Source organism: Ascaphus truei, chromosome 18 (genome assembly GCF_040206685.1).
Source record: "Ascaphus truei isolate aAscTru1 chromosome 18, aAscTru1.hap1, whole genome shotgun sequence".
Lineage (NCBI taxonomy): Eukaryota > Metazoa > Chordata > Amphibia > Anura > Ascaphidae > Ascaphus > Ascaphus truei.
The window spans coordinates 31,536,178-31,554,049 of NC_134500.1; the positions used below are offsets into that span (position 1 = coordinate 31,536,178).

A 17,872-nucleotide genomic window follows, 5' to 3' on the forward strand; every position below is an offset into this window, starting at 1 on the left:
CCGCATTAACGTACGCAATGGGACCGGAGCATGTATGTAACTATGTAACACAGGCATACCCCGCATTAACGTACGCAATGGGACCAGAGCATGTATGTAACTATGTAACACAGGCATACCCCGCATTAACGTACGCAATGGGACCGGAGCATGTATGTAACTATGTAACACAGGCATACCCCGCATTAACGTACGCAATGGGACCGGATCATGTATGTAACTAAGTAACACAGGCATACCCCGCATTAACGTACGCAATGGGACCGGAGCATGTATGTAACTATGTAACACAGGCATACCCCGTATTAACGTACGCAATGGGACCGGAGCATGTATGTAACTATGTAACACAGGCATACCTTGTATTAACGTACGCATTGGGACCGGAGCATGTATGTAACTATGTAACACAGGCATACCCCGCATTAACGTACGCAATGGGACCAGAGCATGTATGTAACTATGTAACACAGGCATACCCCGCATTAACGTACGCAATGGGACCGGAGCATGTATGTAACTATGTAACACAGGCATACCCCGTATTAACGTACGCATTGGGACCGGAGCATGTATGTAACTATGTAACACAGGCATACCCCGCATTAACGTACGCAATGGGACCGGAGCATGTATGTAACTATGTAACACAGGCATACCCCGCATTAACGTACGCAATGGGACCGGAGCATGTATGTAACTATGTAACACAGGCATACCCCGCATTAACGTACGCAATGGGACCGGAGCATGTATGTAACTATGTAACACAGGCATACCCCGCATTAACGTACGCAATGGGACCGGAGCATGTATGTAACTATGTAACACAGGCATACCCCGTATTAACGTACGCATTGGGACCGGAGCATGTATGTAACTATGTAACACAGGCATACCCCGCATTAACGTACGCATTGGGACCGGAGCATGTATGTAACTATGTAACACAGGCATACCCCGTATTAACGTACGCATTGGGACCGGAGCATGTATGTAACTATGTAACACAGGCATACCCCGCATTAACATACGCATTGGGACCGGAGCATGTATGTAACTATGTAACACAGGCATACCCCGCATTAACTTACGCAATGGGACCGGAGCATGTATGTAAATGTAACACAGGCATACCCCGCATTAACGTACGCAATGGGACCAGAGTATGTATGTAACTATGTAACACAGGCATACCCCGCATTAACGTACACAATGGGACCGGAGCATGTATGTAACTATGTAACACAGGCATACCCCGTATTAACGTACGCATTGGGACCGGAGCATGTATGTAACTATGTAACACAGGCATACCCCGCATTAACGTACGCATTGGGACCGGAGCATGTATGTAACTATGTAACACAGGCATACCCCGTATTAACGTACGCATTGGGACCGGAGCATATATGTAACTATGTAACACAGGCATACCCCGCATTAACGTACGCATTGGGACCGGAGCATGTATGTAACTATGTAACACAGGCATACCCCGTATTAACGTACGCATTGGGACCGGAGCATGTATGTAACTATGTAACACAGGCATACCCCGCATTAACATACGCATTGGGACCGGAGCATGTATGTAACTATGTAACACAGGCATACCCGCATTAACTTACGCAATGAGACCGGAGCATGTATGTAAATGTAACACAGGCATACCCCGCATTAACGTACGCAATGGGACCAGAGCATGTATGTAACTATGTAACACAGGCATACCCCGCATTAACGTACACAATGGGACCGGAGCATGTATGTAACTATGTAACACAGGCATACCCCGTATTAACGTACGCATTGGGACCGGAGCATGTATGTAACTATGTAACACAGGCATACCCCGCATTAACGTACGCATTGGGACCGGAGCATGTATGTAACTATGTAACACAGGCATACCCCGTATTAACTTACGCATTGGGACCGGAGCATGTTTGTAACTATGTAACACAGGCATACCCCGCATTATCATACGCATTGGGACCGGAGCATGTATGTAACTATGTAACACAGGCATACCCCGCATTAACGTACGCAATGGGACCGGAGCATGTATGTAACTATGTAACACAGGCATACCCCGCATTAACGTACGCAATGGGACCGGAGCCTGTATGTAACTATGTAACACAGGCATACCCCGTATTAACGTACGCAATGGGACCGGAGCATGTATGTAACTATGTAACACAGGCATACCCCGCATTAACGTACGCAATGGGACCGGAGCATGTATGTAACTATGTAACACAGGCATACCCCGCATTAACGTACGCAATGGGACTGGAGCATGTATGTAACTATGTAACACAGGCATACCCCGCATTAACGTACTGTACGCAATGGGACCGGAGCATGTATGTAACTATGTAACACAGGCATACCCCGCATTAACGTACGCAATGGGACCGGAGCATGTATGTAACTATGTAACACAGGCATACCCCGCATTAACGTACGCAATGGGACCGGAGCATGTATGTAACTATGTAACACAGGCATACCCCGCATTAACGTACGCAATGGGACCGGAGCATGTATGTAACTATGTAACACAGGCATACCCCGCATTAACGTACGCAATGGGACCGGAGCATGTATGTAACTATGTAACACAGGCATACCCCGCATTAACATACGCAATGGGACCGGAGCATGTATGTAACTATGTAACACAGGCATACCCCGCATTAACGTACGCAATGGGACCGGAGCATGTATGTAACTATGTAACACAGGCATACCCCGCATTAACGTACGCAATGGTACCGGAGCATGTATGTAACTATGTAACACAGGCATACCCCGCATTAACGTACGCAATGGGACCGGAGCATGTATGTAACTATGTAACACAGGCATACCCCGCATTAACATACGCAATGGGACCGGAGCATGTATGTAACTATGTAACACAGGCATATCCCGCATTAACATACGCAATGGGACCGGAGCATGTATGTAACTATGTAACACAGGCATACCCCGCATTAACGTACGCAATGGGACCGGAGCATGTATGTAACTATGTAACACAGGCATACCCCGCATTAACGTACGCAATGGGACCGGAGCATGTATGTAACTATGTAACACAGGCATACCCCGCATTAACGTACGCAATGGGACCGGAGCATGTATGTAACTATGTAACACAGGCATACCCCGCATTAACGTACGCAATGGGACCGGAGCATGTATGTAACTATGTAACACAGGCATACCCCGCATTAACGTACGCAATGGGACCGGAGCATGTATGTAACTATGTAACACAGGCATACCCCGCATTAACATACGCAATGGGACCGGAGCATGTATGTAAAGCGAAAATGTACTTAAAGTGAAGCACTCCCTTTTTCCCACTTATCGATGCATGTACTGTACTGCAATCGTCATATACGTGCATAACTGATGCAAGTAACGCATGTGTAACAGGCTCTATAGTCTCCCCGCTTGCACACAGCTTCGGTACAGGTAGGGAGCCGGTATTGCTGTTCAGGACGTGCTGACAGGCGCATGCGCGAGCTGCCGTTTGCCTATTGGGCGATATGTCCTTACTCACGAGTGTACTTAAAGTGAGTGTCTTAAACCGGGGTATGCCTGTACAGTATATTTGTCTTGTTTTTTTTTTTTGTTTGTTTTTTTAACAATCCAGAAACATACAGGGCCTCATTGGGAAAACATATACTTATTCCAATGACATTTTGGGTTGGCCGCTTTCTTTTTAAGTCAATTTGCGTAACTGCAGAGAAGACACATGTATTGGAAAAGGAGTTCAAACAATGTTTGCATGGAACCCCCTAGAATGATCAGGGAACGTACGGCTTGGGTATATTCGTAGTCCGTGCTCTCCATGACACCGTTGTCGTAGATATACTGCAACGCTGTGATGGGCATCCCCCCGCAGCACCCGCTATTCTTAGCGTCGCAATCTACAAGCTGCTGCTCGCTGAAGCTGAGAAGCTGATTGTGCTTAATGCAGTAACGCGTTTCTATGGCGCTCACCTGCAAAAGAATCACAGAAATGTCAACCCATTAAAAAACATTACAGGGTTCAGAACAAAACAAAAAAATTCAATTTAAAGGAGCAATCTATGCAATATCTAATGTGTGTTTTTTTTTAAAATACATCAGTTCTGTAGTATTAAATAATACTCGCTGCATTTGATTTTTTACTCAACTCTTAAAGCTGCAGACCAAGCAATAGCCTTCATATGTGTGTGTTTTTTTTTAAATAAATCAATTCTGTGCTATGAGAAATATTTGTAGCATTTTTTTTTAAACTCAGAATGAATTTTTAATGTACTATAATGCAACAAACATTTTTTATTTCTATATCAACCATTTACAAAGTCACATCCCCTTCCTCTTCTGAAACAGGCTCTGGCACACCCCTTTGTGAGCCCTGCCCTCTCTCTAGCAGTGCACCAATTGTACACTACCGACACACTTTATTAAAGTGTGGCCGGTACCGCAAGCCGGGAGATTTCCCGGCTTGCTAGTGGCCGCCCCTCGGCGTGCCGCGCGTCATAGACGCGCGGTCACGCGTCTTCGGGAGCCTGCGCCCCCTGCACGCGCGTCCAGGGCTCCCCGAGGGAGCCCTGGTGTCCCGTGATCGCGGGACAGCGGCAGGGGGTTCCGGGGGACCCGGCGGACCCGGCAGCGGTAGGGAGAGCGCCCCGATCGGAGGGCGCTCTTCCGCTGCTTCGGCACGCGCCCGTCACTCTCGGGCGCGCGCCAGGCTACTGCTGCGGCCAAGAACGGGCAAATGCTCGAATAAACTTGGCCGCAGCAGTATCTAGTGACTGCCTGATCACATGGTCTTCCCCACAGAACTTTGCATATTGGGTCCTTTTCTGCTGCACTGACAGCCATTTAGTGAACCCCTGAGCCGAATGTTCGCCAATCAATAACAGGAGAACGGATTGATCTGTAACTTTTTTTAAACAGCAGCTTGGAATGCTGCTTTAATGCAATTTTTCATGAGTTTAATACACTGAGCATCCTTTGATTTCTATAGCAGGTTTTTTCTCACCTCCCCAACAGTGCAAGATCTTTGCAACACTTTCCTGTTTGGGATCTTTTGTTGCCAATGTTCCAAGCCAATGTAACAGTAGATAATGTTACCTTAGACTACATTGTAGCTGCTGAGTTACACTGACTGAATGATTGATCGGAACTGAAAGGTAGTACTTTAGTGAACCCTGGAAAGCAGGATCTTTGCTGATTGACCAATGGAGAAAAAAATCCATTGGCAGTTTAGGTAATTTGTTGTCAAAAAACGTAATCAAAGGCTGCATATATTAAAACTAAAACGAGATAATTTTTTCTTTTTAAAGTGCCGCTTGGATTGTCGCTAATGAAAATTCCTGAGTTATATCAGTGAGACTCTATTGAAGTCTGTGAGACTGCTAAACATGAGCTATTTAAAAATCCAGTTTGGCACACTCGCCCAACAAGTGTGAAACCTGTTTCTACGGGAGAGCTGTCCGGCTATGACCTTGTACACTATCTCCCAACGGAAGGACGGAACATAGCTCTTACCGTACAAAAAGCCCAACAGGAACCACAGAACTCTCCCTGGTTTCTCACGGGAGTAACACACTTTGACTCTCTCCAGTCAACCTCTTCTGGAATTGTATGGTCTCTTCCATAAGAGTATGTGGGGGCGTCTGCTGCTTTTGGTCTCTCTTGTTCTGTACAAGACAGGCAGTTTTTTGAACTCCGTTCTTGAGCGGTCTGAAACAAAATGGTCGTATCAAATATTAAATACCCTTTATATCTGACTATAAAAACCCCTTTCTAGTTAAGAGAACAATCTGACTAATAATCTTCTCTTTAAACAAACAAAAAATCTACTCTCTTTCTCAATGTTTTGCAGGTATAAATATTTTAAAGTAGAATAGGAAGTTCCCGTGTTGTCACCGTGATGTCATTAATGAGCAGGAAGTTCCAGGTGTGACAGACATTGGTGTGATGTCACAGAACGGCCAGCTCTCCCCTTGTGACAGGAAGAGACGATGTCACTGACCCAGCAGCAGAGATACGTCTAACACTGGGAACACGTCGCTGGGAGGATTTTGTTTCCTTGATTCCTAGTTGGGCTGCAGCTGCTTTAGATGCAAATATGTGGTAGGTTTTGGTTGCTTTAGACATCAGGAAGATTTTTCTTCTAAGCCTTGCAATGAGGGGGGGGGGGGGGGGACATATTCTAATGGTCAGTTTGTCTGCGCAAACTCTTGTTCACTGATTAGTGCTCTTCATGGTTTGCAAATAATGAAAATGTGTTTGTCTTTATTTCTATAGAAACGTAGTGGTACTCTGGGTGTGTAAATAAAAAGTACCAGTGGTGGTACTCTGCGTGTGCAAATATAAAAGCAGTGATACTCTATCCCACTAAAACCGTGTCCCTTCACACCTAGCCATATCCCCATCACACCTAGCCACACCCCTCACCCTCAGCCACTCCCCCTCACACCTAGACATGCCCCCACACACCTAGACACGCCCCGACACACCTAGACATGCCCCCTCACACTTAGCTGTGCCCCCTCACACCTAGCCACACCCCCTCACACACACAGAAACCAACCCCCACACAGACACGCTTCCTCACACCTAGCTGTGCCCCCTCACACCTAGACATGCCCCTACACTCCTAGCCACACACCCTCACACAGACACGCTTCCTCACACCAAGCTATGCGCCCTCACACCTAGCCGCGCCCCCTCACACACAGACACCAACCCTCACATAGACACGCTTCCTCACACCTAGCTATGCGCCCTCACACCTAGCTGTGCTCCCTCACACCTAGCCACACACAAACACCAACCATCACACAGACACGCTTCCTCACACCTAGCCACACCCCCTCACACACAGACACACACCCTCACACCTAGCCACACCCCCTCACACAGACACCCACCCTCACACCTAGACACACCCCTTCACACCTAGCCACACACCCCCTCACACAGAAACCCACCCTTCACACCTAGCCACACCCCTTCACACCTAGTCACGCCCCTTCACACAGACACCCACTCTCACACCTAGCCATGCCCCTCACACGCACACATCCACACTCACACCTAGACACGCCCCTTCACACCTAGACACACCCCTTCACACCTAGACACACACCCTCACACCTAGACACACCCCCTCACACACAGACACCCACCCTCACACCTACCGACACCCCCTCACACACAGACACCCACCCTCACACCTAGCCACCCACCCTCACACCTAGCCACGCCCATGTTCTTTCGTCAGGCGCATAGAACTGTAAACGTACCATGTCCGCAAAGTGATTCATCCCCAGCCTGTAACTTTTCACGCCCTGGTCAGCCAAAACGTTATGTTTCTGCACTTTCTCCCACGTCTCCTCCCAGGTTTGTCTGCGCAAGTCCTCCTCTCCCCGAGTGATATATTTCTTTTCTGCCATAGAATATAATGAAAGATTGGAACATAATTGAAGGTGCAGTCCCACCTCACACCAGACTGTAGTAATATCAGTGGCATGTTAAAGCCCGGCTACAGCAGGGGTGGCCAACTCCAGTCCTCAAGGGCCACCCACAGGTCAGGTTTGCAGGGTATCCCTGCTTCAGCACAGGTGATGCAGTCATTATGACTGAGCTACTTGTGCTGAAGCAGGGATATCCTGAAAACCTGACTCAATGGTGGTCCTTGAGGACTGAAGTTGGCCACCGCTGGACTACACACACACACAAATGAAAGCCCTCTTCTTGTCGAACAGGAATTTACACCTTTATACCAGGATCATCACTGAGCAAAACCAAGAAGTGGGAGAGGGAGCGGCTCAGTGAGTGAAGACACTGACTGACACTGAGTGTGAAGCAAGAGAGGGAGCAGCTCAGTGAGTGAAGACACTGACTGGCACTGAGTGTGAAGCAAGAGAGGGAGCGGCTCAGTGAGAGAAGACACTGGCTGACACTGAGTGTGAAGCAAGAGAGGGAGCGGCTTAGTGAGTGAAGACACTGACTGGCACTGAGTGTGAAGCAGGAGAGGGAGCGGCTCAGTGAGTGAAGACACTGACTGACACTGAGTGTGAAGCAAGAGAGGGAGCGGCTCAGTTAGTGAAGACACTGACTGGCACTGAATGTGAAGCAGGAGAGGGAGCGGCTCAGTGAGTAAAGACACTGACTGACTGGCACTGAGTGTGAAGCAGGAGAGGGAGCGGCTCAGTGAGTGAAGACACTGACTGGCACTGAGTGTGAAGCAGGAGAGGGAGCGGCTCAGTGAGTGAAGACACTGACTGACTGGCACTGAGTGTGAAGCAGGAGAGGGAGTGGCTCAGTGAGTGAAGACACTGACTGGCACTGAGTGTGAAGCAGGAGAGGGAGCGGCTCAGTGAGTGAAGACACTGACTGACTGGCACTAAGTGTGAAGCAGGAGAAGGAGCGGCTCAGTGAGTGAAGACACTGACTGACTGGCACTGAGTGTGAAGCAGGCGAGGGAACGGCTCAGTGAGTGAAGACACTGACTGGCACTGAGTGTGAAGCAGGAGAGGGAGCGGCTCAGTGAGTGAAGACACTGACTGGCACTGAGTGTGAAGCAGGAGAGGGAGCGGCTCAGTGAGTAAAGACACTGACTGACTGGCACTGAGTGTGAAGCAGGAGAGGGAGCAGCTCAGTGAGTGAAGACACTGACTGTCACTGAGTGTGAAGCAGGAGAGGGAGCGGCTCAGTGAGTGAAGACACTGACTGACTGGCACTGAGTGTGAAGCAGGAGAGGGAGTGGCTCAGTGAGTGAAGACACTGACTGGCACTGAGTGTGAAGCAGGAGAGGGAGCGGCTCAGTGAGTGAAGACACTGACTGACTGGCACTGAGTGTGAAGCAGGAGAGGGAGCGGCTCAGTGAGTGAAGACACTGACTGGCACTGAGTGTGAAGCAGGAGAGGGAGCAGCTCAGTGAGTGAAGACACTGGCTGACTGGCACTGAGTGTGAAGCAGGAGAAGGAGCGGAGTAACCACAAATTGGTAGCCCACTAGCCCCCCTCAGATAACCATCTTTGAAAGTCCCAGCTTATAAGTATAATGCATTACAAACATCTCAGTTTAATAAAAATATACTTTTACATTTTTACTTTGTCTAAGTCTTTTGGGCTATGAGGGGTAGAATGGGACTATTTACTTTTATTCCCACTAGCCATATCCATCATACACTGTAAACCTGAGTTAGGCTGTAAACCGTATAGCCACATTGGCAATTAAACATTTTATGAAACAAAAAATAATATTTCCCATTTTTCTTCTAAGTCACACAGTGAAATGAAAGATGCTTAGCTTCAATCTCAGAGCTGTAGCTCCTTCCCTTAAAGAAACCTAATTTTCTTTAGAACCAAAAACGCTTAGGCACACTCCCAGGGCTGTATCTCCTTTCTTTACTGAAACTAGGACTTAAGTTTCATAAAACCTCTCGCAACTTAGTACACAGTTGGAGAAACCCCCCTGAAACTCTATACTGATTCTGGGGTGCCTGGGCATATACTGGGGGACCCTCACTAATTTAGGGAACCATGACGGTACCCGGGATATACAAATCCCTATGCCCCAACCTCTCTGGTCTGTGCTGAAGCAGGGAAACCTGACGGTGAGCCGCATAACTGTTTTCAAGGAAGATTTTGACCGGAGTGAGGTGTCTAAATCCACAGGAATATGACCTGATTCCCGGATACATTTTTGAGGTATCCAGCAACTCTGGACCCCTGCTACTGTACCTAGACAATCTGACAACACTTTTACCGCAAGACCCCCTTGTAATTGTGGAAAGGAAATAGCATGAACCTTAGCGCATGAAATTGGTGTAGAAGAGGCAAATAGTGCCAAGGTTCCCAAGGACACAACAATTAAATGTATAAAACACAAATTGTATTAAAATGTACTAAAAAATCAAAAATAGATACAAAATTTAAAGTAACACCAAAGTGAATAACTTGGTGTACAGTACCTAGACTGTGTTCCAGCTTGAACTCAAAACTAAACAACAATACTGTAAAGGAAAAACCTCAAAACTACAATATGTCTCACTTCTCAGACCATACTGGTATTGCTGGAATTGCAGAATATGGAAAGGAAAAAAAAGGAATATAATTTCCAGCAAATACTTAAGTGCCTGAGAAGCGATTTAGTAGTTATAATGAAACAATAAAATGCATTGCAAACAAGTTGCTGTGCTACAATTACATTCTAACCCCCCAAAGATAAGTGTTACACATATTAACCTATTCCTAAGGAAACATTATATATTCTCTACCACTTCCCAGGAGTGGATTACCCCTTTATAGAGGAGATGCATTGTTCCAACATTGGTGGTGAGCTGATAAATCATATGTAGGGTTTTCTGGTAGTATGTTAATTTGTATGTTGTTAGTTGAAAGTTCCTTCAATTGTCTCTTTGCAAGTATGTGATGTATATCAGCAGAGTGTTTGACAACAGTCTTACCCTTTAGTTGCAGTCTTAGGTTAAATCTAGTATGGTCTGAGAATTGAGATATAGTTTTGAGGGTTTTCCTTTATTGTTGTTTAGTTTTGAGTTTAAGCTGGAACACAGTCTACTTACACCAAGTTATTCACTTTGGTGTTACTCTAAATGTTGTGTCTATTTATTTATTTTTAGTACATTTGAATAACATTTGTGTTTTTATACATTTAATTGTTGAGTCCTAGGGATCTTTGGCACTATTTGCCTCTTCTAAATTAATACACCCATTTGATGCACTAAGGTTCATGCTATTTCCTTTCCAATACTTTGTTTTTGGGGAACTGAGAATCCCCCACCATCTACCTAAAATGCAGAAATGTGTTGTTAATCCGTGTAATTAGGTCCCACCTATACCATTATAGATTAATATTTAGCGCCCCTATATATTCTATCCCCCTTGTAATTGTATTGACATACAATTACATTCATTGCAGGTACCATACACAGGTTGAAGAGCTGACACTCTAAAACCCGAGATAGGGCTCAGAGGCAACTGTTTATCATCAAGCCCAAGGGGTTAGATAGAGTCCTCTTGGTGCTACCAGCATACTACCGGGACTTACGAAGGGCCTGGAGACAGGTCTCTGTGACCAGGAAAAGACAGGTGGCGGTGGGGGTTGGTTTCCTCGCCGAGCCCCTGCTGTTTAATCCAGCAGTGAGGGCTCGGATGTTGGATTCAGCCTATATCTGCCACCAAAGAATCCTGGTGCGGGTGACCAGAGTCAGATCTCCTGGACTATGTGCGACAGGACTGGGTAGGGGCAGAGGTTCTCGTGCACCGTATGGGTCTGCCTACTGCCCGCATCCTTCATCGTCTGATCCAGGAGATTAAAGATGCCATCTCCCCCGAATCATGCACCTTCATCGAGGGGATATTGCAGACCGGAGAGCCCTACCCACCCATCACCCCCAGCTCTCAGGCTCTTTGCGTGGGACCAAAGCCACGGCAACCCCAAAAGGCTCCTCTCGTCCCCAACCTCAGCATGTCCCCAGCATGATTCCGCAGCATGCCGAGGAAAGGCCTGTACTCTCTCATGCTCCATACAGTGCACTACCTCACCCTTGTCGCCCGCCCCGATACCATCTGGAGGCAGGTATTGCCTACAAACGAGGACGAGAGGCCCCAATGGAGGGAACTCTATTGAGAGTTGGTTTCCGCCCCACCGGGGATTTGAGTTGGAGAGTGCTCCATGGTGCACTGAGCACAGGAGAGTACTTGCCCCACTTTACGGGCTCCCCCATCACCTGCCCCTTCTGTGCTGAGCGGGAGTCCGTATACCATATTTATTTTAGCTGCGCCAGAATGCAGCCCCTCTTACCCACCTTGTGGGGCCTTCTCCTGCAGTTCTGGCTTCATTTTTCCCCTCACCTTTTTATCTTTGGGTGCCCAGTGTCTCGGGACAATAAGCCTAGGTATCTCCTCATGAGCCTGCTCCTGGTATTGGCTAAGCTAGCCATTTATAAGACCAGGAAGCAGTGACTGGAGAGGGGGGCCCCAACAAACATCATGGCCATGTTCAAGGCACTGTTGCACTTCCGTATCCGGGCAGAGTAAACGTAGGCCGAGTCCACTCGGACGGTTTCAAAGTTTGCCTCTCAGTGGGCGTCAGGCGGGGTGCTCTGCTCGGTATCAAACACTTTGGATTATTTTGTACTAACCCTTCAATTTTAGTGCACTTTATTTTATTTACAGTGCAATTGTTGTTGGTTTAATTTTATATTTGTTTGGCTGGTTTTACTTTGTTCTACTTGGTCCTAACCAAGTAGAATTGCTGTTTAACTGGTTGGCCGGCGTTGCCAGCCAACCGGCAAAACCAGATCAAAATAGACCTCCTCCTCCATACAGTTAACACAGGCAGTTCCTACAGCTGCACTGGAGGAGGTAGGAACCCACTAGGTGGAATGTTTTGGGGGCAGTATTTGCAGGGGATGGACCCACCTCGCCCCCAACCACACCTGAGCTCTATCCCCCCCCCCCCAGCCCCCAAGCCATAGAGGGGAAGCATCGGATGGTCAGGTGTTGGAAGAGGGACCCAAATATGAGTCAAAAATGTATTTTGCTTTGTTTCTGCCTTGGCTTTTGGGCCCTAGATCCGACCATTTTATAATAACACACACAGCGATATAATAGCATGCACAGCGATATAATAACACACAGAGCGATATAATAACACGCAGAGCGATATAATAACATGCAGAGCGATATAATAGCATGCACAGCGATATAATAACATGCAGAGCGATATAATAACACGCAGAGCGATATACTGTCACGGCCGAGTTTATTCTAACATTTACCCGGTCTCGGCCGCGAAAGATACCGGGCGCGCGCCGAGGTGTCCCGTGCGCGTGCCAGAGCCTCGGAGGATCGGTCCTCCGATCGAGGCACCCCCCTCCCCTCTCCGGGTCCACCGGGTCCCCCGGAGCCCCCCACCGCCATCCCCCATATTAGAGGAACCCAGGGCTCCCGGGGAAAAAAACGAGCAAGCCGGGAAACCTCCCGGCTTGCGGCACTAGCCGAGTGAGGATAAAGTGTGCCGCCTCTGTAATAGCTCACACAGTGATATAATAACACGCAGAGCGATATAATAGCGCACACAGCGATATAATAACAGACAGAGCAATATAATAACATCCAGAGAGATATAATACAATGCTGAGATATATAATAACACACCTATATACTCAGACACTGTACATATATATACTCTGATACACACTGTGCCTACATATATACTCTGATACACACCGTACACACACACATACTCCGATACACACATATATACTCTGATACACACCATTCACACACACGTATATATTCTGATACACGCACATATACTGTGATATACAAATTCAAAACACAGGCACACAGATATATACAATTATATAGATCTACAAAATTCTGATACAGTGTATCACACCCAATCCACTCATCAATGGCAGTTAGCATCAGATCTGGAAGCAATGCCCTACACACGCATACTGACACGTGTACATGCAGAGTATACTGCTGACATTGGAGGCCTGTGCTTTCTGATTATATGGGCACTATACCCCCATCTATGGAAATTGCTGTGTGAAAGGTAGAGGGCGATACAGATAATAAACCGTGCAAATGTAGGAAAGATGCTATACAGTGGTGGTTTCCATGTGCCATCTTGTGGCGATAGAGAAGAAGGCACGGAAGTGGAGTTGCGTAAGCAGCGGTGCGCCAAGTGGGGGGTGCGCCCCCAGTGGGGGGCTAGATTGTCTGGTGGGGGGGGTGGGATTTACAAAGGCCCCATGCTTCCCCAAAGGCATTTAAAATAAATGCCAGGGATCGCGTGAGGTCTCTGTAACTGGTTTACTTATCTTGTTTCACACGACTCCGCGACATTCTTTGACGCTGGGGCCGTTAGGGGGGGTGCGAGCCGGAGGGAAGAGGAGAACGGGGGGCGCATGAAGATAAGTTTGCGCACCCCTGGTGTCAGGCATTAAGGCTAATTGGTCTGTTACCAAACATACAGTACACACAATATACACTTACCATATTTAGATTTCCAGGTATTCCACTCTTGGTCAAGAAAATGTGCAGCTGAAGCAAATAAGAGACTTGCTGAGAGAACAACCAAGGTCTTCTCCAAATTCATCCTAAAAACAAATTGTCATCGTGAGGCTCACATAGTACGAAGCGTCTGTGGAGTTCAAATTGGATTTGAAGAATACAAGAACTGGACTCTGCTTTTCATCATCAGCCCTGCACCTGTGAGAACTTGGCTTTCTAAATGCTCTGACCGCTCAGCAGCCCTGCACCTGTGAGAACTTGGCTTTCTAAATGCTCTGACCGCTCGGCAGCCCTGCACCTGTGAGAACTTGGCTTTCTAAATGCTCTGACCGCTCAGCAGCCCTGCGTTTCATCATTATCTCCTAGCGCTTTGTGCTACGCGGTAACGGGGACGGGCGGGTTTACAGACCGGGCTGAGACGTGTGAATGTTCTCACAATGTGGGATTTTTATTTCCTAAATGCTCTGACAATTTTTACATATCTACAGAATCACTTTCTAAGCTGCTGCTTTACCTTTAGTGCAACACTACCCTCCCAGGCCAGATTTATACACCTGCTCTCACCTCCTACTCCTCCTCATCTCCTCCAATACCTGGGACCTCTCCCCTCTCTCCCTGCATCTCATTATACCCTCCCAGGCCTGATTTATACACCTCTCTCACCTCCTACTCCTCATTTCCTCCAATACCTGGGACCTCTCCCCTCTCACCCTGCATCTCATTATACCCTCCCAGGCCTGATTTACACATTGCTCTCACCTCCTACTATTTGTATCAACCAGTACCTGGGACCTCTCCCCTCCTACCTCTCTCCCTGCATCTCATTAAGCCATCCCTATTGCTTTTCCTGTTTGCTGTTTCCTCACTCCTTTTGTAAACATTTCTGTTCTCTCCAACGTCCCCACTCCCCCCCTTCTATCCACATCTCTTCATCTCTCCTCCCCTCCACTTATGCATGTGCCCATACACTACACCCCTGTGTACACACATTACCCAGCAACTTCTACACCCCTCAATAAAAAGCACCCCCAGAGATCCTCTATTCACCTCCTCTCTCTCTACTCCTCCTTCCTGCTGCTGGGAATATTTCTCCTAATCCTGGACCCAGCCATATACACGCCTGCTCTCGCCCACACCTCCCTGCCACCTCTTTCCCTGCTAATGGTGTTAACCCATCTAAGGTAATACCGACCAACCTTAAACCTCACATCGCAAAGGAAGCATCCCAACACCCTGCACTCATAGCTACTGTCCCACACCCACAGTCACAAATCATTGTGGCCAAGCACTGCCATCTACAGCACTTATTCCTTCACTTGCTGTCTCTGTATCTCTCCCAACATACCACTTAGATTGTAAGCTCTCCGGGGCAGGGATTTATATCCCTATAGATATACCAGTGCTCAAATTCAAAATAAAATATATGCAAATTGGGTATATACAATATTCACATATCAGTAAATATATAGCATATTAGCAACACAGTCACAAGTGCGGTCCAGTTGAGCGGAAAAACGTATTTGCAGTCCAATCACACAATTCTTGTGTTGATGAGTCAAAAACGCAGGAGTGGGGGCTGCTGTGTCCGGGAAGAATCACTTCCCAAGAAGAATCTGTATAAAAAAGGAGAGAAACAGTGCACGCCCCTAGTACATGAACACAAATGTTAGGTTTATTGAAAAGAAGAGGGAAGACAATGCCCACTTACAAGAGGAATAAAATAAAAGAACATTGAAAGGTTTCTTTGATACCGGTGCCGCAGTGGTTAACAACCGTTTGCTGGGGGAACCTCCACATGGTATGCCTGGTGGAGAGTTAGAGTCCAAATCGCCTCCCGCTAGTGAAGCCGTCAGTTTTCCCCTGATGAAGTCAGCTGATGCTGATGAAACGCGTAGGGTGTTTAATAGTGACTGGTTTTTTTTTCCAATTATTATTCAAGTCTTAATGCCATTTTAATGAGTTTTAATATAGTGGGCATCCTTTGATTTCTATAGCAGGCTTTAGCCCACCTCCCCAGCAGAGCAAGATCTTTGCAACACTTTCCTGTTTGTAATGATTTGTTGCCAATATTCTTAGCAGTTTGAACTGTGAACTGTAACAATAGTAATGCTACCTTAGTAATATAAGGATACATTGTAGCTGCTGAGTTACACTGAGTGAAGGATTGATTGAAAATGAGAGGCAGAGATTTAGAACCCTGGGAAGCTGGATCTTTGCTGATTGATCACGGGAGAATGAATCGATTGGCAACTTAGTCAATTGGTATTCAATCAAGGTAATCAAAGGCTGCGTATATAAAAACAATATATATATTTTATTTTTTGTGCCGTGCGGACTGCCTCTTTTACCCAAGATATGTCATATATTCTGAGAATAAAAAGCTAAGAGAGTCGTTGTGAATGCAATCATTTTTCTTTCTTTAAAAAGAAAGCAAATCTGTAGGTTTGCAAGTAAAAAAAACCTTCCATTATTCCTTGTTTTTAAAAATATTAAATTCTGCATTATCAAAACCCAGGCTAAGTTGAAAAAGCATTTTTTTTTAAATCATAAGTATTTATATATTAATTGGTTTAATGAATGTATTAAGTTATTTAATAGATTCGTGGGTACCCTACTTTTCTAAATGATGGTTTAATAGTGTTTTTGTGGAACTGATCATATGTCTTGTTCATACAATGCTGAGAGAGATTCCCTGCCCTGCAGAGCTAACAATCTAACGCAGATGTGTGAGGTGCAGAGATATACAGTGAAGTGCCCAAGGTTACAAGAAGCTCACACTGGGATTTGAAGGCAATGTTTTAGCTCTAGGACATGGGTGCTCAACTCCAGTCCTAAAGACCCCCCCATACAGGACAAGTTTTAAGGATATCCCTGCTTCAGCACAGGTGGCTCAATCAGTCCCTGCTTCAGCCCAGGTGGCTCAATCAGTCCCTGCTTCTGCACAGGTGGTGCAATCAGTGCTCAATTTGTCCCTGCTTCAGCACAGGTGGCTCAACTGGTACTTGCTTCAGCACAGGGGAGCTCAATCAGATGCTCAGTCTTAACTGAGCCACTAATTAAGCCACCTGTGCTGAAGTAGGGATATCCTTCAAACCTGACCTGTTGGGTGGTCTTGAGAACTGGAGTTGAGCACCTCTGCTCTAAGATACTCTTCCTGCTTAAATACCTAATTCCCAAGGCATTTAATACTGTATACAGTAATATGCTGGTCAGTATCTGGACTTTGAAAGCAAATGTTACTAACCTGGATGTTCAGTTCAATCTTCTGTTTTCACTTGTGATAAATGTTGGTCTGTCAGCCTATTTAAAGCCCATCGTATCACCAACTGCCATGCAACCTCAATATCATCCCTGAGATCAGATCAGATTAGGGGGAGCTGTTTAACGTGTCACAGTGCTGATAAGATTACAGATGTAGTTAAGCAACTGAGCAGTCTAACTGCAAAAGAAAATGTAAGGCCTGTGAATGTGTGAGCATAAATATTTGGTGTGTGCCGCGTGTGCGCCGCGTGTGCGCGGCGTGTCACCTTAACCTCCGTATGGGAGAATTCAATGCCAAGTTTGGTGCCCAGCAGAGAGATGAAGCATTATTTGGTAAATATAGTTACAACAGGAATGAACTTGGAGGCAGATTGGTAGAATTTGCCAAATATTAAAACCTCTCCTTAGTGAATTCATTCTGAAAGGAGCGGTGTTATACGGCAGGCCTAAGCTTCTAGGGATCCATGTTGAAATGGACAAGAAGCAAAAAAGTGACACACCGTGAGTGTCCATTTGCATGTCATTACCCAGAG

At 46.6% G+C, this 17,872-nt stretch overlaps 1 protein-coding gene across 1 annotated transcript in view; it reads right to left on the minus strand.

The window, feature by feature from the left end:
• Positions 1-17,422, minus strand: part of LOC142469117 (cathepsin S-like) — a 39,983-nt gene extending 22,561 nt beyond the window's left edge. The window contains exons 1-5 of the mRNA XM_075576042.1: positions 17,323-17,422; positions 14,061-14,164; positions 7,326-7,468; positions 5,563-5,757; positions 3,841-4,023 (exon numbers count right to left, since the gene is read on the minus strand). Of these exons, the coding sequence (XP_075432157.1) occupies positions 3,841-4,023; positions 5,563-5,757; positions 7,326-7,468; positions 14,061-14,163 (624 nt within the window). The 5' untranslated portion in view covers position 14,164; positions 17,323-17,422. The remainder of the gene's footprint in view (positions 1-3,840; positions 4,024-5,562; positions 5,758-7,325; positions 7,469-14,060; positions 14,165-17,322) is intronic.
• Between the last annotated feature and the right edge of the window lie 450 nt (positions 17,423-17,872).